General features: G+C 39.0%; 1 protein-coding gene across 1 annotated transcript in view; it reads left to right on the top strand.

Moving 5' to 3' along the window:
- The first annotated feature begins 1,300 nt into the window (after positions 1 to 1,300).
- Positions 1,301 to 24,959, top strand: part of ADAMTS3 (ADAM metallopeptidase with thrombospondin type 1 motif 3) — a 304,823-nt gene continuing 281,164 nt past the window's right edge. The window contains exons 1-3 of the mRNA XM_017864072.1: positions 1,301 to 1,406; positions 2,694 to 2,721; positions 22,559 to 22,965. Coding sequence (XP_017719561.1) covers positions 1,338 to 1,406; positions 2,694 to 2,721; positions 22,559 to 22,965 — 504 coding nt within the window. The 5' untranslated portion in view covers positions 1,301 to 1,337. The remainder of the gene's footprint in view (positions 1,407 to 2,693; positions 2,722 to 22,558; positions 22,966 to 24,959) is intronic.

Genomic DNA, 24,959 nt, shown 5'->3' with positions numbered 1-24,959 from the left:
AGTTTGGAGCTATTTCCTTTTCCTCCTGTCTGCTTTCTGGAAAGCACCCACAGGTGTATAGGCCTGGGCGTTGGGCCTGGGCTAGGATTCCAGCAAACTCTCAGGTTGGTGTCATTTCCCCTCAGGAAGCGCCAGGCCACAGCGGGCAGAAATCATTTGATAACTTAATCTGGCTGTGAGGAAGAGTCGCTGAGGCCTGTGCACTCTAGTGATAAACGGAAGCATCTGGGCGATTCAAGGAAAGGACGTGGTATCTTTTAAAACTAACATAAACGAATAAAGCCTAAACAAGAGCTTACAAAGAAGGACACCCCCTCCCAAAACGTGGGAGGTAACTGGTGTCTGGAGGGGAGATCACCACTTGGTTAAGATCTGGAGGTTCCAGGGCTTCACTTCGGGGAGAATTCTCTGGCTGGGAGAACAGTGGAGGTTGGAGGAGGTGAACTGCCTACAGCCCAGGACCAGCCCTTGGACCCTCCCCCTTCCTATAATTAACTCAAAGCGCGTCCCGCCAGTCGGGATCGGTGGCGCCCCTGGACCCTCCCCTCCTTTCGCCCTAGGCGGAGAAGGAGAGGCTCCAGGGAGAGAGGTCGTGCCCGGGCCACACCAGCCCCTGAGCGGTCTCCAATCCTGACACGGTGCCGGGGGCGCCGGTTCGGGCCCCGCATGACGTGGGCGCCACGGCGGGAGGGGCAGTCCGGGGAGCTCCGGCCGCCTTATTAGCGCCCCGCGGGTCGCCAGCAGCCAGCAGACTGCCGCGCTGCAAGCAACAGGAGCCGGCGAGCGGCCCACTCCTCCCACCTCCTCCGCCTGCCTCCTCCTCCTCCCCTTCGCTCCTCCCGCCCCCACCTCTGCGTGTGCGGCGGAGTCGCCCTCTCCCTGCCTCTTTCTCCCGCTCCCGCTCGCTCGTCTCTCTCGCTAATACTTCCCCCTGCTGTGCTCCGGGGAACCCAAGCATTCTCCGCGCTAACCTTAGGGACCAATGGTGCTCGAAAAGCCTCGAAAAAGCTGCTTTGGGCAGAAATAGTTGGAAAGCCCCTCGTCCCTTCCCCCTCTCCCGGGCTCAGCCTGTGCCCGCTTGCAGCACCTTCTCGCTCCTGCACACTCTGGTTGGGAGGACGGGGTGAGAAGGTGAAGTGGAAAAAACTTAAGAGCAGAGGGGGCCAGTCTCAGAGCTCAAATTTCATTTTCATTGAAGCAAAGCACAGAAGATCATTTGTTTCTATTTTGCATTTTTTTCCTTTTCCTTTTTTTTTTCTTAAAGAAACTTATTTTGGGGGGGGGGTTGCTGTGGGCATTTGCTGTGCCCAGTAGTTGGAAAGTGAACTCGACTCGTGATGGTTCTCCTGTCACTTTGGTTGATAGCAGCCGCTCTGGTAGAGGTTAGGACTTCAGCTGATGGACAAGTAAGTGGAAAATAATAACAATAAAAAACTCAAACCCAACCTTTTCCCGAAAAGTTCCTCCCCTGTCTACCCTCCTTTCTTTCCTCCTTTTCCTCCCACCCTTCCCTGTTATCTTTTGCGTTCAGGAACGGTGTTTTGAGGGCTGGGCGCAGCGTGCGGGCTTTTGGGGGTGGAGGGTTGAGTTGCACGGGAGGTTATGACTCCCACTCCGGGAGCCCAGGCTTGTCACACCTAGGGCTTCACCAGTCTGTGACATTCGTAACAATTCCTAGTGACAAACCGCAGCCAGTTCCCATCCTCGCCGGGTCATCTGGGCTTCCCCTTTCTGGAGGGCGGTCTGGGCGCTTGAATGAAGTTCTGGACACTGGGTCCGGGATCCCAGCGCTCTGGCTGCCGCCGGAGTCGGGTTCCTGGAGCTTTCTCTCCTCCGAACTGACTCACGGTTTTTTCGGGCAGCTGGAGGCGGGGGTTTCAGGAAGTCCTTGGGCCGGACAGGGAGAGATCCTGCAGACACGTGTCCTGGGAGTACCACGGCCGGGCTAGGGTTTGACAGTTGGGGAGGGGGGCTGGAGACGTTTCCTGCCCTGCGTTTTCCTGGGCAGAGACTGCAGGCGCCGGCCGCCTTCTCCCCTCCCCCTCTGCACAACTCCTCCTCTTTTTAAAGCTAAGTTGACTGCAGCTCTGTTTCTTTTCGGCCCTGCCCCCAGCCCTTTGGAGACTCAAGGTGAAGCCCGATGCTCTCAGAAGAGTCCTTGAGAAGGCTCCGCCAGGGGAGCCGTTTGTAGTAAATTATATCAGCACTGGGCCGATGGGACTTTGGGTACAGAATTTCTCTGTTAGTTTTCGTAGCTTCTCCGGTCGGCCTGGTCTAATCGACCATAGGGTAAAAAGTAGAGAATTGTCTAGTTGATTCCTGACCTTAAATCTGATTAATCAGGCCCCCGTTAGGCTTCTTTTGGCCTGTTTAAATTCATAGACTTTCTTTTCTAATCCAGACCCAGTAGAATTTTCAGAAGAGCGTATTGAGTGTGTGTATGTATTTTTGCTGGCTTCATAAGTGTTAAATTAAAATGAAAAGGGGCAAACAACTGCCTTCCCCAAATTGTTATGGAATTGTCTCGTGAAACCTTCTACAAACTAAGGTGCAGGCTTTAGGCACCAATCCCAGTCTCTAGCATCTCCTGATTAGTTAGCTCTTGGAAAGCATTAATGGGAGAAATAAAACTCGCAAGGTGATAAGATGAAACCCAGTAACTGTTTCTTTTCTTGCTTTCCCCTCCTTTCCAGGCTGGTAATGAAGAAATGGTGCAAATAGGTAAGCTTTGTTCTCAGATGCCACTCTTAAGTTGAAAGTAAGGGAGTGAAGTGAGCTAAGCAAAATATTGTTTCTGAAATGTTTCCCACTGGTGGTTAAAAAAAAAATAATCTGTAGTCCCGAAACACTTCTGTTCTTCTCTTCCTCTTTCTGGAGGAAGATCCCACTTTCCTCGGGCTAAATTATAGTGAGGTAAAAATTCTTCCGCAGTTGGACATTTCAAGCATCAGTTTATTACTGTCTTTGTACAAACCACTGATATGTACTTGGAAGGTGATGGAGGGGCTGGAAGATGATGTGGAGATGAATGAAATAAAATCATCAACTTCTGTAGCATTTAGGAGGAGAACATTTGAGTACAACAGGAGGCAAGAATGCTACATAGAAGAGAACAGTGAAATACAGAGGATGGAAATTTTTGTCTTACAATCTTTTCTGCTTTGGGTAAATCCTCTGATGACCTCTATTATTCAATCTGCTTTAAAATAATTATGTCCTGATGTGAAAGATACTGTTAGGCCTTTTGCTAATATCTAAAATCCCAGTACTCTCCTGATGCTGTGGAGATTCTTACTCCCATTTTAAGGGTGAGGAGACTGAGATTCAAAGAGTGTAAGTGACTTGCAACAGGTCACTCAGAAGTCCATGGTCTTTCTTGAAGCTGTTTAGAGTAATGTATTTGTTGTGAATGTGGAGACTGAAAGTCATCTGGCAAGAAGCCAGGCTACATTCAAAGTCTTTTCATACACATTTTACTTGGGTTACTTTAAAAGATACTTTTTCTTTTTGGCAGAGTATTAGTGTCTGTAAATTTTGTATTTGTCAGGTGATATTGTAAAGCCGTCTTTTAGAAGAAAAGTTTTTATTACTGCTACTGCAAACGTAGTTACAAGTCATTGGCTGTTTATTAAATGCCAGGCACAGTGTTGATTGTTTCATGTACATTATGTCAACTGATTCCCACAGCCACACTATGAGGTGGGGATACTGTTGTGCCTATGTTAGAGATGAGGAAAATGAAAATGAAGCTTGAGAAGTTGCACAGCTACCTGTTATAGTACACAGTGTGGAGATCCACACTTGTTAACTAAGAAACCCAAGAGCTAGGCCCAGAGGTGTGTGTATGTAGCCTGTAATATATGAGCATACATCAAAATGCTCCTTCTTACTCAGTGCTTAGCATTCATTGTTGGATATATTTCCCTAGCTTAGACCTCTGCGGCAAGAGCAGAACAGTGGGGAGGAAAGGCACTGAGAACTGCACTAAAAATACAGTGTTTATGAATAGATACTTGTCATTTGTAGTTGGTAACATTCAGCCATCAATCCTTATCTTTTTAGAGAATGTTTTTTAAAAAACTCTAAAGTAGGGAGAAGAAAGTTGTCTTATTTTTAATTACTTAAACATTTGATTACTTACAAGTACCAACTTCTCAAAAGCAAATTAAAAAGATGTCTTAAGATCACCCATTCCACCAAAAAATTTCATAAAATATATAGCTTTGATTAACATTTTAAGATAGAATTAGGATGTTCTCATATAAGAGGCCCTGGATTGAACCAAAGTTTGGTTCAGTTGTTTTGCTAATGTAAATTACTATAGTAGCCCTTTCAAAGGGAAGAAAATAGTACAGGTGTGCTTAAATTTGGCAGAAGAGAGATAAATCAGTATGAAAGAGAGGAGGCAGAGCCCTCTTAGATTGTAGTGCTGGAGATTTACTTGTTCCCATATTCATCTGTTTTATGGGATTTCTCTTTTATTATTACCATTCTTATTTATCATTTTCAAGTTGAATGAAGAGAAGAACAGATTGAAAAAATTAGATTTTGGCCCACAAGTCTTGTGATAGCAAAAGTATAACTATCATTTCACTTTGGTTTATGTATAATATGTAAGAAAATCTTATGTATAGAATTAGTTTTACTCACCTGTCCCCTATGTGTAAAGGCACTGCTAACCTGGAGATTTGGTAAAATGCACTCCTGAAAACATTACTTTTTTTTTGTTTTCTATTAACTGATTTAGAAGTAGTTTTATATAACCGCCTGGGGACATGTTATTTGATCAAAGATACATTAGGAAAGACAAATAATATTTGTAGATTTTATTTATTTATTTTATTGCTCAACAAATTGGCTAGAAAAAAATTGCTTGGCCCCAAATAATTTCTAAATAATTTAATGTCTCAGGAAGGGTTAAATATAAATCAGTAATAAACCACAAGTTAAGAAACTAAATTTTAAAAATACTTTCTATTGAAATATAATATAGATGTAGGAGAGTGCATATAAGTTTACTTTGCCGATTTTTCGCCAAGTGAATGCTCCTGTGCAGTCAGCAGCTGGATCAATAAGTTGAACATTACTGGCACTGCTGTACGTCCCTCATGCCGACTGCCAAGCTTTCTCCTGTTATGAAAGGTGACTGCTCTCCTGACATCTAACAGGACAAATTGATTGTGTCAGTTTTTCATGCTCTTTATAACTAGAGTCACAGGATATGTACATCTTAGTATTTAACTTAGACAGTCAGTTTTCAAAAATGTGTCTTATATGCTTCAACCCTCTAGACTAGGAATGCTTTTATTTAGGTAAGGAGAAGGCAGTTTGTGATGGGGACAGGTTAGAATACATGTAGTTATGTCACTAATATAGTGTCTCATGCATGATATTGCCTCTTTCCTTCTCTCTTCAGCCAGTGGAAAAATACCTTCTTGGTATGTGGGAAAGTAGGATTCACCCTAGAAAAAATGGGTAAATAGGTTTTGAACCCTGACCTAGTTGTATGCCTCTTTGCCAACCAGATAGGAACTGCGTCTCTAATCTATACCTATACCCATACATACATATATATCTGTGTGTTTGAGTATGTTTCTGCATATATGTGTAAGTATGTTTCATGAGATCATTGACATACTTTTAGGGGATATCAGGGAGGACTGTCATTTCTGACTCAGAGTATGGCCTTGGTAGGATGCCTGAGGTAATCGTGGGAAACTGGTGTGGCTGGTCCAATTGGGTAAGGAGGCTTGCTCAATGACACATGTGGCTTAGGAAATAATCATAGTTCTGTAGAAATTGGAAAATCTGAAAAAGAACTCTCTGAGTCCTTTTGTTTCATCAGCCAACACTGAGATTGCTTGAGTATCATTTGAGGAAAAAGCATTGTGATCCTTTAGTGTTAAGCTGTCTTCTCTTTCCTGACCCCAGTTGGAATTGGGGCATATCTTCCCTCTCCCGATTCCTCTTGGAATTGGGGCATCTGTCCTATTTCTGTTCCCCAGTTGCAAATTCCATTACATCCCAATCTTAAAAAAATAAAGTTGCTAATCGTGTTCTCTCAGATATCTAGTTTACTAAGAGATAATTTTTCACGATTTTCAGGTTTTGATTTGTAAGGTTTAGTGTGAGGTACTTACCTAGTTATTGACCAGTAAGCATTGTCACTAGATTAACCCTCATGAGAGCAAAGACTTTGTTTTGATGCCAGTTGTATCTCTAGTACATAAAACAGGGCTTGGTACCTTGTGGGTCCTCAAATACTGGTTATTCAATGAATAGATCTAGCAAGCAGGATATTATTATATTAAGGTTTATTTGTGTTCTGAATTTCCTTGTTTTGTGCCTTTCTCCAGGCTAACTTGGTTCCTAAGAAAATGAAGACGGTGACAATGGCTATACAATTAATTATTCAATGTTATCAAGGCCTCTTGGAACTCCTCTTCCACCCTACAAAGCACAGGGACCTAGGCCTATCATTATTTTATGCTTTTCTGTTTATACTCAATAAGTATTTGGTAAATTGAATTGAATTCTATGTGCAGTTTTGGAATGCCAACTATTTTATTTTATTTTATTTTATTTTATTTCAGCCTACTTGGGATCATTTGCCCTATTGCTGGCATCAGGAAAGATAAGCTAAGCTAAGATTAAAATCTGTCAATCCAATTTGCCAGTAGCAGTACTAGAAAATGTGGTGAAGGAGGTTTAAGGAGATCATTTATAAAATGTAGAATTTTAGCTACTCAAGTGATTATTCTTTCTTGAAACTAAAGATAATGGAGTTGGCTTTACTGATTTATCTTCTGTCCCTCCATTGAGCATGATTATGGTTAATGTTAACTGCTTCAAGATTCTTAGGTGAAAATTTAATTAAGTGCAGCATGCTATGTATCACCATTATCATACCTTATTGTTGTTTTGCTGAAATGTTTCTTACCCATGCTTTCACTGCTTTTCCTTGTCATTGTACCAAATAATCATAATATTGCTCAGAAATGTTAAAAAAAAAAAACCCTCAAGGTCGCCTCTGCTTCCAGGATGATGATCTTTAAGCATTCTTTGCTTGGAGTAGCCAACCCAGATTATCTTGGAAATCCATTAGGGACCATTCCAAATTGCCTGGTAAAATCATGAGTAATTTTGATATGAAGAGTTGGGTTATTGTGCTTGGAAAGGATATATTGACAATGATGACTTCAATGTAACTTTAATGCTTCTTTAAAGAGGATTGCTATTATCAGAATTTTGAGAATCTTCTCTTTAGCTTTCCTGTAGTAGAGATCAGATTTTATTCCTAAACTATACTACTTCTATTATTATAAGTTGTTGAATTTCTTCTTTTTAATTAGTCAGTTTTTTCCCAGATTGTTGATGTCTTACAAGTGCCCACTGTAATCATATTCTTTAATTTTTCTGGATTCTTCAGATTTTTGAAAATCATTCCAATTCCCAAACTGCTGTTATAATTTAGCATGTTCTTATTCAGACTTCTTTCAATACACACACTGTATTTTTTGTATAACTGTTTTTGTTTTGTTTAATATTTTAGTACAGCTTTTCAACATAATTACAAACTCCTTCTGAACTTCATTTTAATCTCATCATACTAATAAACTCTAATTTGTATAATCATTTTCCTAATTGTATTTATTTTCCCATGATAGTGAATGTTGCCACACAGTGTTGTGTATGTATATGTCATTGCCTGCATTTCAAGTGACTACTTTAGGTGAGAGCCCCAGAAGTTGCTTACTGAGTAAAAACAAATTCACATGATACATTTTGACAAATGGCTTTTGAACAAGTCTGGATGATCTGAACTCCTACTAGCAACTTAGGAAGGCATTGATTTTTAAAATTTCACTTTAGAATTAATTCTGTCTGCTTTTGATGTTTGAATATAATTTTAAATATTTGGTTATGCAATCTGAAAGATGCAGTGAATTCCTAATTTTTCTAACTCTCAAGTACCCAATGAATATGAATAATTATACAAATGATTTTGTAATTTTATTAGTACTACAAGAAGACTCATCTACCTCATACAGTACAATTTGAGAGTTGTATATTCCTTAAAATGCATAGTGGAGCATGGGAAGTTTCCTAGGATAGCAACCTCTGTTCCCACGTATTATTTATACCTCCTGATTTTCCAAAGAAGTTTACATGACTTTGCTGACTAACTGTAAATCCCTAGGAGAAATTTTGTGGTAAAATGTCAGTCTCTTGTTTAGGAAAATGATTGCCACAAATTCAGCATGATGAATCTTCGTGGAATTTAGAACAAATTGTGAGCAGCATGAAACAGTATATCTTGCTCTTGAAATGACTGATAAAACAAAAATAGCTATTAGGAAACTCGTAGCAAGAAAAGAAGGATTAAATATATGATGCCTCAGATACTGTGGTCTTAGATATTAAATCACATTTCCAACAATTTTTCTTAATATTTAGTAAGTATATTTGTATATTAGATATGCAAACCAAAACAGTGATTGATGGCATTATTCATGAGTTCCAGTTCTCGTTCCTTTACGTGTAAAAAGCTCTCTTTCGTATGTAAAGTTCATTTTCTTCTTTCTGTTTTTTTTGAGACAGGGTCTCTCTCTGTAACAGAGGCTGGAGTGCAGTGGTGCAATCATGGCTCACTGCAGCCTTGATCTCCCCAGCTCAGGCTATCCTCCTGCCTCAGCCTCCTGAGTAGCTGGGACTACCCTGGCCCCATTTCTTTTTTCTTTTTTTTGAGACAGAGTCTCACTCTGTCGCTCAGGCTGGAGTGTAGTGGCACGATGTCCGCTCACTGCAACCTCTGCCTTCTAGGTTCAAGCAATTCTCTGCCTCAGCCTCCCGAGTAGCTGGGACTAAAGGTGTGTGCTACCATGCCTGGCTAATTTTTGTATTTTTAGTAGAGATGGAGTTTCATCATCTTTTCCAGGTGGTCCTGAACTCCTGACCTCATGATCCACCCGCCTCAGCCTCCCAAAGTGCTGGGATTACAGGCGTGAGCCACGGTGTCTGGCCCTGGTCCCATTTCTTAATCTAAAATCTAAATCTATATATACAGGAGAGGACCTATGAATATTCGATTTCCTCTATCAAGTGGTCAGGAGCACAGACACTGTTGACTGTGTAGTTTAAAATCCCAACTCCACCACTTTCTAGCTGGTAACCTTAACCTCTCAAAGTGTTACTTTCTTGTGTGTAAGAGGCATAATACTACATTTTAGAAAAAATTTTAATTTTAATTTTAAGTTCCAGTGTACATGTGTAGGACGTGCAGGTTAGTTACATAGGTAAATGTGTATCATGGTGGTTTGCTGCACCTATCAACCTATCACCTAGGTATTAAGCCCAGCATGTCCTAGCTATTTTTCCTAGTATTCTCTTCTCCTCCACCCCACACCACAATGGGCCCCAGCGTGTGTTGCTGCCCACCTGTGTATATGTGTTCTCATTGTTCAGCTCCCACTTATGAGTGAAAACATGTGGTGCTTGGTTTTCTGTTCCTGAATTAGTTTGCTGAGGATAATGGCTTCCAGCTCCATCCATGTTCCTGCAAAGGACATGATCTTGTTCCTTTTTATGGCTGCATAGTATTCCATGGTGTATATATACCACCTTTTCTTTATCCAGTCTGTCAGTGATTGGCATATGGGTTGATTTCATGTCTTTATTATTGTGAATAGTGCTGCAATGAACATTTTTGCTGTGTAGAAACTCTTTAGTTTAATTAGATCCCATTTGTCAATTTTTGCTTTTGTTGAAATTGCTTTTGGCAATTTCATCATNGGCTAGTTTTTTGTAGTTTTTTTTTTTTAGTAGAGACGGGTTTTCACCGTGTTAGCCAGGATGGTCTCGATCTCCTGACCTCGTGATCCACCCGTCTCGGCCTCCCAAAGTGCTGGGATTACAGGCTTGAGCCACCGCGCCCGGCCGAGTTAATTTTTAAGTAAGGTGTAAGGAAGGGGTCTGGTTTCAGTTTTCTGCATATGACTAGCCAGGTCTCCCAACACCACTTATTAAATAGGGAGTCCTTTCCCCATTGCTTGTTTTTGTCAGGTTTGTTGAAAATCAAATGGTTGTAGATGTGCAATGTTATTTCTGAGTTCTCTGTTCTATTCCACTGGCCCGTGTGTATGTTTTTGTATCAGTAACATGCTGTTTGGGTTATTGTAGCCTTGTAGTATAGTTTGAAGTCAGGTAGTTTGATGCCTCCAGCTTTGTTCTTTTTGTTTAGGACTGTCTTGGCTATATGAGCTCTTTTTTGGTTCCATATGAATTTTAAAATAGTTTTTAAAAATTCTGTGAATAATGACAATGGTAGTTTAATGGGAATAACATTTAATCCATAAATTACTTTGCCATAGTCTCATGAAAATACTACTATTACTTCATAGCATTCATAAAATGCTGGTACATTGTAAACAAGATAGAATCACAACTATTGTTATTAGTGTGTCTTTGACTTGTGCTGTTTCTTTTTTAAACTTTTACTCAAAGAGAGGTACTTCATTCTAATCCCTACATTTTAGATAGGTCTGCCTATCACCATGAATTTCCAGGAACTTTAATTTCCTGTGCCATGGACTTGTAACAAACTATCCAACCAGTCAGATCACCATGTGACAGCTCTTTGAGAGTTCTATTTTCAGGTATTATCTTCATGTTTGTATCTCAGCATAGTATTGTTTAATTAATTGTAATATAGCTGTAGAGAGAGGGAGTTGAGAAATGAATGGTGCAAAACCAGTTATTCCAAATGGATTCCATGCCAACTCTATTTTATGTTTACCAGATACAATTCTTTTACTTCTTACACCTTATTTTGCTGGAATTCCCTTCATTCCATTTTGCTAAAAGAAATCATGGAAGTCATGACTCCTTTGGATGCACGTGACAGGAACCCAGTTCACACAGGTTAAGGAAAACAAAATTGATGAGGTTTCAAAGTCAGGTATAGTTGGATCTAGAGTTTAAATAATACCGTCATGGAATCTGTCTCTTTCTCTTACTCCTTCTTTCTCTTTATCCTTGTGCCTTTCTCATTTTTCCTCTGTATTGGTTTTATTTCTCTTTCAGGGTAGGATTGGTTCACCTCCCCCTACACCTCCCACAACTTGTGGCAAAGACTGTTGCTGTCATCTCCAGGCTATCATTCTACCTTTCACACCAGAAGACAGACACCTCTTTTTTGACAGGTCCAGTACATTTCCTGGTAGAGATTTTATTGGCTACTTGATTTAGTCATAAGCTTGAATCATTCACTGTGGTCAGGGGATGCCGTACTTTGATTCGCCTGGATTGGGGCGTTTTACCCCTGATTTAAAAGGAGTGTGACTGGAGTGTGACGTGGTTAACCTGAAGTGAAATCAGTGTGCAGCTAAATAAAAAAGAGAGATGCATGCTGAAGAGTCACACAGCATACCAGTAATACCTCAAATGCAATAGCTTTCCAGCACATTGATGGGAGATAGTGGCTGTGGCAGGCAGAATAATGGCACGCCAAAGATGTCTGTGCCTGTATCCTTGAAACCTGCAAGTATGTCATGTTACATGCCAAAGGGGGATTAAGTTTGCAGATGGAATTAAGGTTGACAATCAAATGACCTTAAAATAGAGAGATTATCCTGGATAATCAGAGTAGGAGTCTTTATAAATGGAAGAGGGAGGCAAAAGAGAGAGAACCAGAGAGGTGGCAGCAGGAGGACTTAGTCCCCTGTTGCTGGTTCTGAGGATGGAGGAAGGGGGACTATAAGCCAGGTGATGCCAGTGGCCTCCAAAAGCTGGAAAAAGGAGGGAAACAGATTCTTTCTTATGGCTTCCAAAAAAAATGCAGCCCTGCTGATGACTTGATTTTAGCTCAGTGGCCTAGTAGACTGTCCCAGTTTCTCCTACTTTTTGACAAAAGTATGAGCCAGGCTATTTTAGATTTGGAAAATGTAATTATTGCAAGTAAAGTTTCAGTGAAAACCTTTAACAATGCTGTCCACATTTCTTATTTATTTTATTTTCCCAGCCTTTGCTCTTGGAGACAAATGTTAATTTTATAGCTTCAAATTCTATACTCAATATTAATCTTTCAGAGTTCTAGTTAGCAAAATTATAAGTTTGAGAAATATTAATTTTAGAGTGCCTAACATTGCTCTCGAGACTGTAAAATTCTTAGTGATGCTAAATAAGCAGAGGTGCTTATTTAAAACTGAGATTGGAATGTTAAAATTTTGGCATTTGGGCTTCACTTAAAACAAAATCTTTTAACTTATTTTTGTATAATTTATTTGGCATTTTAAGGATTGTTAAGCAAATAAATTCTTGGATATTCTTTTTCAAAAGCATTGCCTTTTTTTTTTTTTTTTCTTTTTTGAAATATGTTCTCTTACCTGATTTCATGTTCTAGTAACTAAAGAATGTTTTGTTTGTCTTTTTCCTAAATGGCTTTTTTGACATAATTATTGTTGAGTTGCAACAAATATTTATTAAAAAGCCAGATTCTAAAAACTAGAAGAATTTAAGTACAAACTATTCGTATTCGTTCGTTCTTAATAATGAATAAAAAAGCCATCACCTTTAGTTTTCAAATAGCTTCATAAAAATATTATACTATGAAAATAGATTTGCAATTAAAATAAACGACACACCAAAGAGGGTGTCGACCTTGTGGTGATAAGAGCCTAGAGGGTTTGAAGTGAGGAGAAAAGAGTTTGACTGTGTTCAGAATTTCAGCATGTGTCACAATTAATTTTTAATTGCTTTTGAGAGAAGATGTGTCCCCTTCCCCTTAAGTGTTTATAGCTTTGCTGAGACCTTTGGCATTTGGCGTCCTCTTTAATGTCCATCCTTCACCCCGCTTGCATCTTTCCTGGAGCAGCTGGCTCCCATCATTTCTGATGAAAGTCATTCTCTTACTCTTGGCTCAGGATTTGGAAATGTTGTTGTTGGAGCTGCTTCTTTAGCTGATCTTGAAAATGCTTATTCGATTTCATTCTTGAGGCCAGATTATTGCGTACTGAGAATTTATACCTGATAAAATAAATTGCCTGTGTGAACTGCCTCTTCATAGTAGATAACCAGCCACTTTTTGGGATAGAATTCCAGTCTTTTAGATTGGGTAATGGGGCGTGGATTGTTACAGCCAGATTGGATTTTAGGCCCTCTGTTGATATGGAATTTAAGGTCCTTCTAACTGTATCACATCAGGCTGGATGGGATTATCAGGGAGAGAGGTCTGAGGGGTACTAGGACTTGGAAAGAATCTGAAACTGACTTTCTTTTTCTATAGCTCTAGCTAAGAGGTGATGATGGTGATGATAACAGCTCACTTTTCATTTATTAAAGTTTTGTTAGATGGGCCAGGTCCTTTGTATACTTCACCTGATTTGGTTTCCATTATTGTTTCTGTTTTTAAGATAACCTCTGTGAGCCTTAATTTTCAGAATTTGCTTGTAAGATGGCAAAGAGTGCATCAGTCAGGAACTAGAATTCAAATGCAATGCTTTCTGACTCCAGAACTTTAGTGTTCAACCGTCATACCCAAATCTCTTCCTTGCTTGGGAACTGTAAGCCATATTGCATCAATCACAAGTATTTCAATATTCTATGTGCCTGGGGTAGCTTTGGTATTAATTAGACCCTTAAAAATTTGTGTGACATATGAGAGATTTATACTGAAGTTGCTCAAGGTCTTTGCAACATTGACTGTACTCCTGAAGACTTTTGTTCTTTTACAGTTCTATAGTGTGGTCTTTGCAGTGTATTGGGGACATCTAGTACCCCTAGGGGATATTTGTGTCTTATTCTGCTACATACTTAGAAGGAAACCAAGATGTCTGTTTCAAGCTGTAGCATATCTGGCTGAACATATAAAGGAGTTAAGATGATCCTAGAGCATGGGCTACTGTGTCTGTCATACAGTGCACCTTACCAGCCCCCACACAGAGCAATCTCTCCCAAGAAACTCCACTTCCAGACAGAGCCATCGGTTAGACTTCCCTCCCTCCCTCTCTCCTTCCCCCTTCCTTCCTTCCTTCCTTCCTTCCTTCCTGCCTGCCTGCCTGCCTGCCTGCCTGCCTGCCTGCAGTGTACACTAAGGCTATGTATTTGTCTGTTCTCATACTACTCTTAGGTTGGTGCAAAAGTAATTGTGGGTTTTGCCATTGATGTAAAGAATTACCGGAGACTGGGTAATTTATGAAGAAAAGAGGTTTAATTGAATCACAATTCCACAGGCGATACAGGAGGCATGCCAGAGGAGACCTCAGGAAAGTTGCAGTCATCGTGGAAGGGTGAAGGGGAAGCAAGCACTTCTTCATGTGGCAGCAGGAGAGAGGGACCTAAGGAGAAAGTGCTACACACCTTTAAACAACCATATCTCATGAGAACTCATTCACTGTCACGAGAATAGCAAAAGGGAGGTCCACCCCCATGATTCAATCACCCCCACCAGGCTTCTCCTCTACCATGTGGAGATTACAATTTGACATGAGATTTCAGTGGGGACACAGATCCAAACCATATCAAGCATTTGAACACAGTTAAGGTATTATACTTCTGCCCCAAAGAGCTTATAGTTTCTGAAAGGATGAAACATAAGCATGTAACTCTTCTCCCACAGAGATTTTTAAAAAAAACTTTTGTACAGACCTTGCTTTTGTTAAATGACTTGACAGGGAGTACTATGGAAGCTCAGGCCAGGAGGTCTGTACTCTGTGGATAAGTTGCCAGGAAGGTTTCTTGGAAAAGATAGGGCTTGAGATAGGCCTTGGGGGCCCAATTCAGTTTGCCTTGGTGGAGAGAAAACAGCGGTCCTCTGCTGTAGTGATGCTGCAGAGTGGGGCTGTGAAGGTGGGCATGCTTAAGCCAGGTCTTGTGAGCACATTAGACAGAATGTTTCAGTAGGCTAATATGAGAGATGATATTGAAAAGAAATAAGGGGCAGAGTGCAGAGGGCTTTAAAATACAAAACCTATGTTTTTATTTGGGTTAAGTTACTTAGTCTCTGATTTTCTGTTTTCTACTTTATACAGATTTTGTGAATCTTTATCTTTTATCCTAAAGTAATGGTGAGCTATTGAGGCTAGTTAGATGGAATAACATAGTGACATTAATTGCCAGCATTTATTGAATATTTACTATGTGCCAGACAGTGTTGTAAGCACTGTGAATTGATTAGCTCATTGAAATTTTACAACAAGCCTATAAAGTTAATACTATTACCTATAATTTACAAATAAGAACTACTGTAGTGACCCAAATCACTAAGGTAGTAAGTGGTAGAACCTAAGTATTTTCAATCTGGACCTTTAAAATAATTTTCCTGACAGCAATTTAGACAGTATTTTGGTATAATTTATATGACATTTAGTAGTGAGAAATTCTGTGTGGGGAATTTGGACTTGGTACTTGCAACTTTTCAGTGTGAGGTGATGAGATCTTAAAAGCGATTAGAAGAAAATGAATTAGTTTGAGAGAAATTGCTAAAGAAAAAGCAGTAGGACTTGAATGATGTCATATGGGGGAAAGTTATAAGACATGTATAAAATAGCTCTCTAGCCTGATTTGGGAGAATCAGCACTTCATGAACAGAAATGGTGAAGTCAGGAGGACAAGCTAAATAGGTGAACATTCAGATTGGTTTAGATATATTAAGGATGAAGAGAGAGTAAGACAAGTTATTCTCAATACAGAACAGAGCCGTTCAGGTTATAGTTTAAGGGAACTTTTCTTTTAACCTATATTTATTGAGGGTTTACTATGTGCAGGGTATCATGCTAAAACACAGATATGTGTAAAGGGATAATGATTAAAGTTTGGAAACCACTAGGAAAATCTAACATGGTTGACATTAACATAGACAGTAAAAAATGTTTAAGTATATTGAAACAAAGAACATCGCCTCTTTTAAAGCTTTTGATGTAGGTTGTGCATATTAACTGCATATGTCTGCACAAATTTATATGCATATCACAAATACACTCATGCACATATATACAAAAATGTGTTTATTTTACACAGTACAAGGAGGAAGAAGACATGACATCAAACTCTAGAGTGAGAAATTTAGATAAAAGAGAATTCACTGACAAGAAATTTTTTTACATTATAATTAGGCTGCCAGTGGAGATGTGACAACAGTTTTTCTCGGGGGTAGTTGAAGTTACTGAGGAGATCCTGAATAAAAAATACTCTTCTTGCTTGCCTAGCTTCTGAACAAGTTGAGAAATAGAAAAACTAAAGAGGTAGGTAAAAAGAAAATATCTTTTACAGAAAAGGCTGAAGTGGAGAATGAGGCTCCTACTTTTGATAGGCAAGTGCACTGGCTGCCAATACTCCACCCTGTGCTTGTCAGGCCTCACCAGTCCAGAGCAGGGCTGCCCCTGGCTAAGGAGAACATGTACCCCTTATCAGGCTCATTCCCAGGAAGCAGAATGAGGAGGAGGTGCTGAGGTTTGCAAATTTCTTATGCTTCCCAGACTTCCCAACCACATAATTCACTCTTTTTCACCAGGGAAGGGTGAGTGAAGGGATAGAGAGAAGCTTGGAGTACTCAGAGAAAAACCTTTCTTTCCAGAGAGCAGGAGCAGATTAAAGGCTGTCTACCACTAACTTGAGAAAAAATAATCCCATCTACTTGAGATGCCTGAAGTGTAAGAAAGAGCAGAGATTAGGGACCCTGACTTTTGGCTCTTTTAAATTTTTGACCTGTATAGTTAAAATTCTGTGAATATCCAAAGAGATTGCAGCGTGGGGGCTAATTTCCTGCTGCCTGCTCCTAAGAATGCGGGGCTCTGTGTCTGTCTTTCAGGAGGTCTGTTTTAATGATTAGATCCATTTCTTCTTTTTGGTAGCTTAAAAGGTAAGACCTGGATACTAAGAGATGTTTGGTTTATAGGGCAGCAGGAACTGTGAGAAATATACACAAGCTTTGCAAGCAAAATTCTGGCTTTAGAGGTAAATGGCTTGTGCAGTTTGCCATCATTAATGGCTTGGTGATAAAATGACTATTTAGCCAAAAGAAGATGCATGCTAATTTCACATACCCCTTCTGGCTCAAACTGCTCTCTTTCGTTCACTCATTTCTTCATTTCTTCATTCATGGATGTTTATTGAGTAACTTCAAGTTCTTTTTTAGGCAGTGGGGAAATGAAGTGAAGAGAACAGATAAAATCTCCTGCCTTCATGAAGTATATATGCTGGTAGATATAAAAATATATAAATAAACATATAAGTAAAATTTATAAGGTGTCAGATGGTGACAAGATTTATGGAGAAAGATAAAACACAGAAGAGGGACAGAGGGTAAGATGGTTGCTGGTGGTCAGGAAAGACTTCACCAAGAGGGTCACAGTTAAGCAAAGGTCTGAAGCAATTGAGAGAGTAAGCCAGGCAGCTGAGAAGAAGATCCTTTGGCAGAGGAATCAGCAAGTACAAAAACTTTGAGATGTGAGAATCTCCAGCTTCAAGCCCTGGGACTTTGTGAGCCATTTTACTTTGAGTGGGATGAGTTTGAGGAGAAGAGTGATAAGATGTGACACTTTAATTATTCTGACTCTATTTTGAGGATAATCCATTAAGGGGAAGAGCAGAAGCAAGGAGAACAGTTTAGAAGCACATTCAAAATTGACATGATGTTGGCTCGGACTACGGTAGTAGCAAGGAGGTAGTGAGGAGTGGTCAGAATCTGGATGTATATGGAAGCTAGGATCAACAAAATTGGTAAAAGATTGAGTTTGTAGTACATGAAGGGTTAAGGATGGTTTTAATCAAATTTTTGCTCTGAGTAACTGAAAGTATAGAGTTGCTACTTACTGACATGGGAAAGGAGGAGCAGATATGAGAGCAGAAAGATTGGGAGTGTACGTTTGGAAATGGTAAGTTGAGGTGCCTTGTGAATATCTACATTGTAGGACTCCATAAGCAATTGGATTTACTAGAGAAGAGCTCACAGCTGAAACTGGAGCTAGAGATACACAATTGCGAAGACATCCAGTCTTAAGATAGGAGGAGCTCACCGGCTCCAGAGGGCAGACACAGAAGAGAAGAGTCCATGGATCAGATCTTGTGACTTTTTATTGTTTCCAGGCCATGGAAACACTGGGACACCAGTAAAGGAGAATGAGAAGGTGAGACCAGTGAGGTAAGGAGAGTATGATGACCTGGAAGCTAAATAAAGAAAATATTTTGAGAAGGAAAGAAAAATAAACTGGGTCAGGTGCTCCTGACATGAAAAGTAAAAAGATCAATTCTTGGCCATTGACTTCAGCAACATGTGATCACTTGTGACTCCAAAAGAAGCTAATTGGAATGTGTTCAAGAAGGAATAAGCATGGAAAGAGTGGAATTGGAGACATCTAATAGAGTCAATGTTCTGAAGGTTTTTGCCCTCAAGGGGAGTGAAAAAATTACCTAGAGGAAGGGGTGTCATCCAAAATATTTTTTTGTCAAAGATGGGAGATAGGATGTCAGCTTCTTTATCTGTTGGTGGGAATGGTCTAGTTATGTGGGGAAACTTGATGAGGAAAGAGAGAGAGGACATTGCTGAAAAGGCAGTTGTTCTTGAAAAGGCAAGAAGGGCTAGAATGTTGTGCACTAGTAGAGGGTTTACTCTTAGATGAGATGACAGACAATTCATCCATAGTACTAGGAAGGAGATGGACTATATGTGCACTGATAGCAGTGGGTTGTGGCTAAATCACTACATTGGGTCATGTTTGAGTAATAAGCTACCAGTAATAGAATTTATAGTCCTCTGTGCCTGTGGAACTTTTGGCCCACAAAAACCTTCACATACCTATTACTGTGGCCCCTCAGCCACCTCAGCTAACAGTTTTATAGTTTCTAACTTTAAAGTTGAACTACAACATTATTTTAATGAGTGGCTAACTTACACTTAAATTAGTGATAGCTGATATTTATTGAATCTTCTACATGATCTTATGTAAAAACTCTCACCAAACTTATGAAGTTGGAACTGTCACTAACTTCCAGTTAGCAGTTGAGGGAACAAGCGTAAGAGAAAATAAAGAATTTGCTGAAGATCACAAGTGGACCCAACTTATTGCTTTCTGATTCTGCAGTTCATTCAATAACCATAGGCTTTCCTGCTTTGTGAAAGTAGTTGGGCCTGTAAAATGTGAAAATTATAAATGCAGTAAATGAACGTTGGATATAATTTGGTTTACTTCTGTGATTGTAATCTGAAATTAAAATGCTTTTGATTGCTTTGAGCTTCTGCCCCTCCTCCCAGCTTCTCCCTCCAAAACCTGGAATTTAAGAGTCTTTTGCAGAAATTTTTGATGCTATGCTAGAGGAAAAATTGGTTGACTGGCTGCAGGTGGGTAGAACATTGTAATTCTTGTGGTAGTTCTCTTTTATAAATCAGATCTTAAATTAGAATTTGACAGCAAGATGCCGCATCTATTCAGAAGTGAATGAGAGCATAGAAGCATGGTCTTCAGAGTCAAAATGATGAGAATTGGAATTTTCCTTTGGCTCTTTGCTTGTATGTGTCAAGCCTTCTAGGTCTGCTTTCTCATTTATAAAATAGGGGTAATAGGATTTACCTACTGTGATTGTTGTATTAGAGTTGATATATTGTCAAACACAAATCATAGAGTTTGGAGCTTTTTCTGCTAATAAATAGCAGGTGACTGGGTAGTTCCTTTGTCAGTTCCATTAACTACCACCCAGGAGATGGTAATGCAGAGGGTTGCCAATCGTATCTTTTTCCTCATTACCTTAATTCCCAATAGAAAAATGACTCATTCAAGCATTTAATTTAAGAAATGTTTAGGGAGGCCGAGGTGGGTGATTCACCTGAGGTCGGGAGTTCGAGACCAGCCTGACCCACGTGGAGAAACCCCATCTCTACTTAAAAAAACAAACAAACACATACACACACAAAATTAGCCTGACTTGGTGGCACATGCCTATAATCCCAGATACTTGGGAAGGCTGAGGCAGGAGAATTGCTTGAACCTAGGAGGTGGAGGTTGCGGTGAGCCGAGTTCGCACCATTGCACTCCAGCCTGGGCAACAAGAGCAAAAACTCCATCTCAAAAAAAAAAAAATAAATAAAATAAAATAAAATAAATGTTTATTATGTGTACTTTTAGGAATGATTTATTATTTAGCATTAGAGAAAATAAAGCTTTATAGAAACATACCATTCTTATTTTGAATAAAAATTTAGAACATATTACCTGACAGTGGAAAAATGGAACATACATCTAGGATGTGTGGCTTACTGTATGTATAAGCCGCTGAGTATCCTCTTGGGTATGGAGAAGCCTCCCTGCATTTTTCTAAATGTTCTTGTTCTCTAGTCACTTAATCCAGGCATCAGTACAATATACAGATTTAGACTTTGGTTGTGTGAATTCCCTTTAGTGAAATTGGGAAATCCATACACTGAAATTAAGTACTGCTTCCTCTTTCCCTTGAAACAGTCAACCGATGGTTAGAGAAAAAGCCATCACTGAGATTATTGGGACAGCCAGACACTCATGGGCCTGAATAATGTGTCTTGTAAGTCAGTGTGTGTAGCAGCTTAGACAAGGCCAATGTTCTCTGGTTACCTGTATTACTAACTTAATATGCATCAAACAAATCCAACTGACAAGACACCCTGACACATAAAAAATCTTGTATGATGATATTGGGAGTACCAAGTTGAGTGGGGAGTTCTTTATCTTTAAGACATTTATAGTTAATTTGGGCTAGATTTTGTCAGTACACATAGAAGAGCTTGATTCCTCTCCTTACTTTGGAAACTTTCCACTCTTGTCACTCTGCACCCATGACACTTGTGCTCATTCTCTTAAATTTTGAGTTGTTTTTTCTCTCTAAACTAGAGTTTATAAAAGTATTCACTATGGAGGAAGACTAAATCTTCCTCACAACTTTCTTGGAAGACCAAGTCTGTGTTTCTGCTGGTGCCTAGTCTAGTTCAGCAGGGATTGCACTGTCTGGCCACCAGTTTTGGAATCAGGCTTCACTTGACTCATACTACAGTCCTCACTACTTCTTTGGCTAGTAAATATTTACAAGTGTTTCTTGTTGTATTCATTTAATAAAATGAGATAGTTCATTTAAATACATTGGTAATTTTAACAGGCATAATTATAACAAACATGCACAGAAAGAATTAACATGTTGCACAAGTAAACACCTTTATTTGTCTTCTGGTATTTCAAATATTGCCTGAGGTTTTTAAAAAGCAGGAAAATAATGAAAACAGTGATTCTGCAAGAATACTTTATGAGCATAAGATGTAGGTTCCTTTACAGATCTCATGCTCTAAATATATTATTGGATGACAAAACTTGTGATTTCCATAGGTGAGGAGTTTTTGTGAATCATATCATTTTTTAGGGCACTCTAACACACTATAGGATTAGTGTAAGGCTAGAATTGTGAAAGTGGGAAACATTTTAGTTCATGTTTTTAGATTTCCCTTCCTATGCCGCCGCCTTTTTTTTTTTTTTTTTTTTTTTACACCTTACTGCCCTGCTGCTTATTTCCTTCTCTAGTATCCATTGTCCTGTGGTCTTAAAATCATTCCTATAATGGTTCCTGTAATCTGTTCTCTTTCCCAAGGGTGTTTGCATTTTGATAGACAAAATAGTCATATTTGGCTAAGCCAGGGGAATTAAGTGCTAATTGTGAAATTCAGCGTAACATGTAAGTGGCTACCCATATTGTAAGGTGGGTCCCAAATACACTTTTGTATTCAAATAGATATCTGTCCCACTTAAGGAATAAGGCGCAAAATGAGAATACTGTTCCCTCTTGACTAACTGGTACCTGCATATTTGATTTAAAGACTATTATGTCTTCTTTACCCATTCTTCTAGTTTTCTAAAAATGGAGGTTTATGGAGGAAAGCATGGTAGGATAGAATATATGGGCTTAGGAGTACCACTTGGATTTATATTCAGGCTTTGCAGTTGTTTGACCTTGGACATAGGACCTCCTACCCCTAAATCTCAGTTTTCTCACTTGTGAAGTATGGTTGTTAGGGTTGTTATGGTGGAAAAAATGTGTATAAATTACAGCATTGTAAGCTACAGTATATACATTACAGACTCATGTAATGTAGTTATTGTAATTAGTCTAAATTCCAGGATTTCTACAGGGAAAAAATGAAAACAATCAGAAATTTTTTTTTTACATAATAACCTTGTTAAAAGTTTTTAGCGGATGTCAGTTATGCCAATAATAAATTAATTGAAGGTATGCCTTGATTTTAAGCAAGCCATTTATAGTTTATGGACACATTATATTTGTGTTTGCAAATGTGTTAATGAGATGTGAATATTTACAATGTAATTTTAATACCGTTTTAATTTAAAAATGACTTATTGAACACAGGGTTACTTAAGTGCGTTTGAGAAATGATTTTTGTTCTCAAAATTTTATATTTATGAGCTGATTCAGGAATGTCTATATTATGCACATTGAGGTATGGTCTTGTGAGGTGGGCACTTTTTGTCCGTGTTATGTTCTCCTGTGTTCTCTTATTATGCAGGGTTTGACAATTCCGTTTTTTACTCCACAGATTTACCAATAAAGAGATATAGAGAGTATGAGCTGGTGACTCCAGTCAGCACAAATCTAGAAGGACGCTATCTCTCCCATACTCTTTCTGCGAGTCACAAAAAGAGGTCAGCGAGGGACGTGTCTTCCAACTCTGAGCAGTTGTTTTTTAATATCACAGCATTTGGAAAAGATTTTCATCTGCGACTAAAGCCCAACACTCAACTAGTAGCTCCTGGGGCTGTTGTGGAGTGGCATGAGACATCTCTGGTGCCTGGGAATATAACCAATCCCATTAACAACCATCAGCCAGGAAGTGCTACGGATAGAATCCGGAAAACAGAGCCCTTGCAGACTAACTGTGCTTATGTTGGTGACATCGTGGATATTCCAGGAACCTCTGTTGCCATCAGCAACTGTGATGGTCTGGTAAGGCTCCTTCCGTTTTGGGCATATGAGTTTGCAGGTGCTGGGAGTGCAGCCATGGCTTCTGCATAGTTTGGAAGGTGGAGATGGAAAGGAGGCTTCATTGTTATGTTACATTTTAAGTTCAGAAAAAGACACTAGAAAGCATTTTGCTGTCAAAGATGTGTATTTTGGCTTGTGACAATTTTGTTTCTTGGAATAATGTGAAGACGACATTATTCCAAGAAACGAAAGACAAATATTTAAGCATTTTTTTTGGTTAATATTTTTCCTTGTATTACACTTGAGGATTTTATTTCCTTTTTTGTTTGAAGTGTTCTGAAAACTTTCCAAAAAAGCATAGGTTCCTTCAAAATGACAGTATTTTACTCCCTATGTAGAAACTTTGGATGTCTTCATAAAGAAAATATTTTGAAAGTATTATTTAGCTTCCTCACAGAATGCTAACGTGAGAAATAAGCAGATTCTGTCAGAATTTGTCCAAATAGCATTACTTTATGAACGCAAGGTGCAATACTTTCTGTGTGGCGGCTTTGATTTTTCATTTTCAAATTCAATGCCCATATATTGCTTTTCAGTTTTGTGGATGAGGTCAATAGTAACCAGCCCTACTGTACACACTCTGTAGAGGTGAACTATTTTTATTTGTTTTGTATCTCCAGTTGTTATTTGAAAGGCGTGTTAGTGTTTACCCCTCTTCCATATACAGCTGATTCCAAGTCTTTATTACAAAAGAGCAACCATTTTTATTTCTGTGGTTATCAGGCTGCTGTTTCTTGGGAGTTCAGAGCTGTTACTTTTGTTTTGTCACTGCTTCCGGGAGTTCTCAAAATATTTATTTCATTCCTGATTATAATTATTCTATAATACCTTGGCTGATCCTCCTGTGATACCTTGAATATTCTGCTGTTGTCCTCTTTATGCATAACTTCAACCCAATGGAGTTAAGATACAATGTTTTACCAAGTGCTGGTGAGTTGATCATGTTTTAGTTTATTTTTGCAAGCTTGTACTGACTCTTGATGTTCTGTAGGGTTGTAAAAACCAGCACAGAAAACTGTGTGGCATGCATGCAGCAGGTCCACTTCTGCAACATGAACACTGCTAGTTTAGGATTATACTTCACAGTTGGTGCTGGACTAGCTTCTAGGGTTCCAAGCCATAAAGAATCTCTCAGATTCCTCTCATTCTGCGTAAAAGGTTGAATAGAACTGGATTAACTTAAATCATTGAATAAAAACACTAAGAAAGTACTTTCTAGAAGACTAAACAAGATTCAAGATATTGACTCAGAGAGCTATGATTCAATACTAAGATATAAAAGGAAATAAATTATATAAACTATATTAACACTTTTAAGTACACCATCTTGATTATAGATCTTAATTTAGTGTTATTTTAAAATTTTATAACATAAGAAATTATTTAATTTTTATTTCCTCGATTAAGATTTGAAACTTGGGATATTGGCTTGAAAATCAGTTTAGGGCAGGCAAAAGGCAAGGAAATCATTTTAATGCATTATTGCAGTGATTTTTAAACCTGATCAGATAATCAGTGTTTTTCTTACTGTACATGTCAGATTATTTAATCATAGATATAGAAATATGGGGCAATAGCAAGTTGATACAAGGAAGAGGAAAATAGCTATGAAGTATGAATGGAAATTATTTAATTTCTCATTTTTAAGATATGGTGTTAACTATATCATGTATATGTCAGTGTAATATATGTGTGTATGTGTGTGTGTATAAAACTTGTACAAGTATTCATTTGCTCCATTCTTTGATCCATTAACTAATAAATTTTAAAAATTTGTAGGAAGCTGGTTATGGGCACTATTCTGGGCACTGTGAAAGAGTGAAAGAAATAATCATGGTTACACCCTCAAGGAGCTCAGAAATGTAAAGTTTTGCCATAGAATGTAAGTGTCCAAAATGTTTGGTAAAAGAACACACACACACACACACACACACACACACAAAATATATGTAAAT

Source organism: Rhinopithecus bieti, unplaced genomic scaffold (genome assembly GCF_001698545.2).
Source record: "Rhinopithecus bieti isolate Rb0 unplaced genomic scaffold, ASM169854v2 scaffold_68671, whole genome shotgun sequence".
Lineage (NCBI taxonomy): Eukaryota > Metazoa > Chordata > Mammalia > Primates > Cercopithecidae > Rhinopithecus > Rhinopithecus bieti.
Note: the sequence above shows the minus strand (reverse complement) of the source record. Positions and strands in the feature narration are given on the sequence as shown.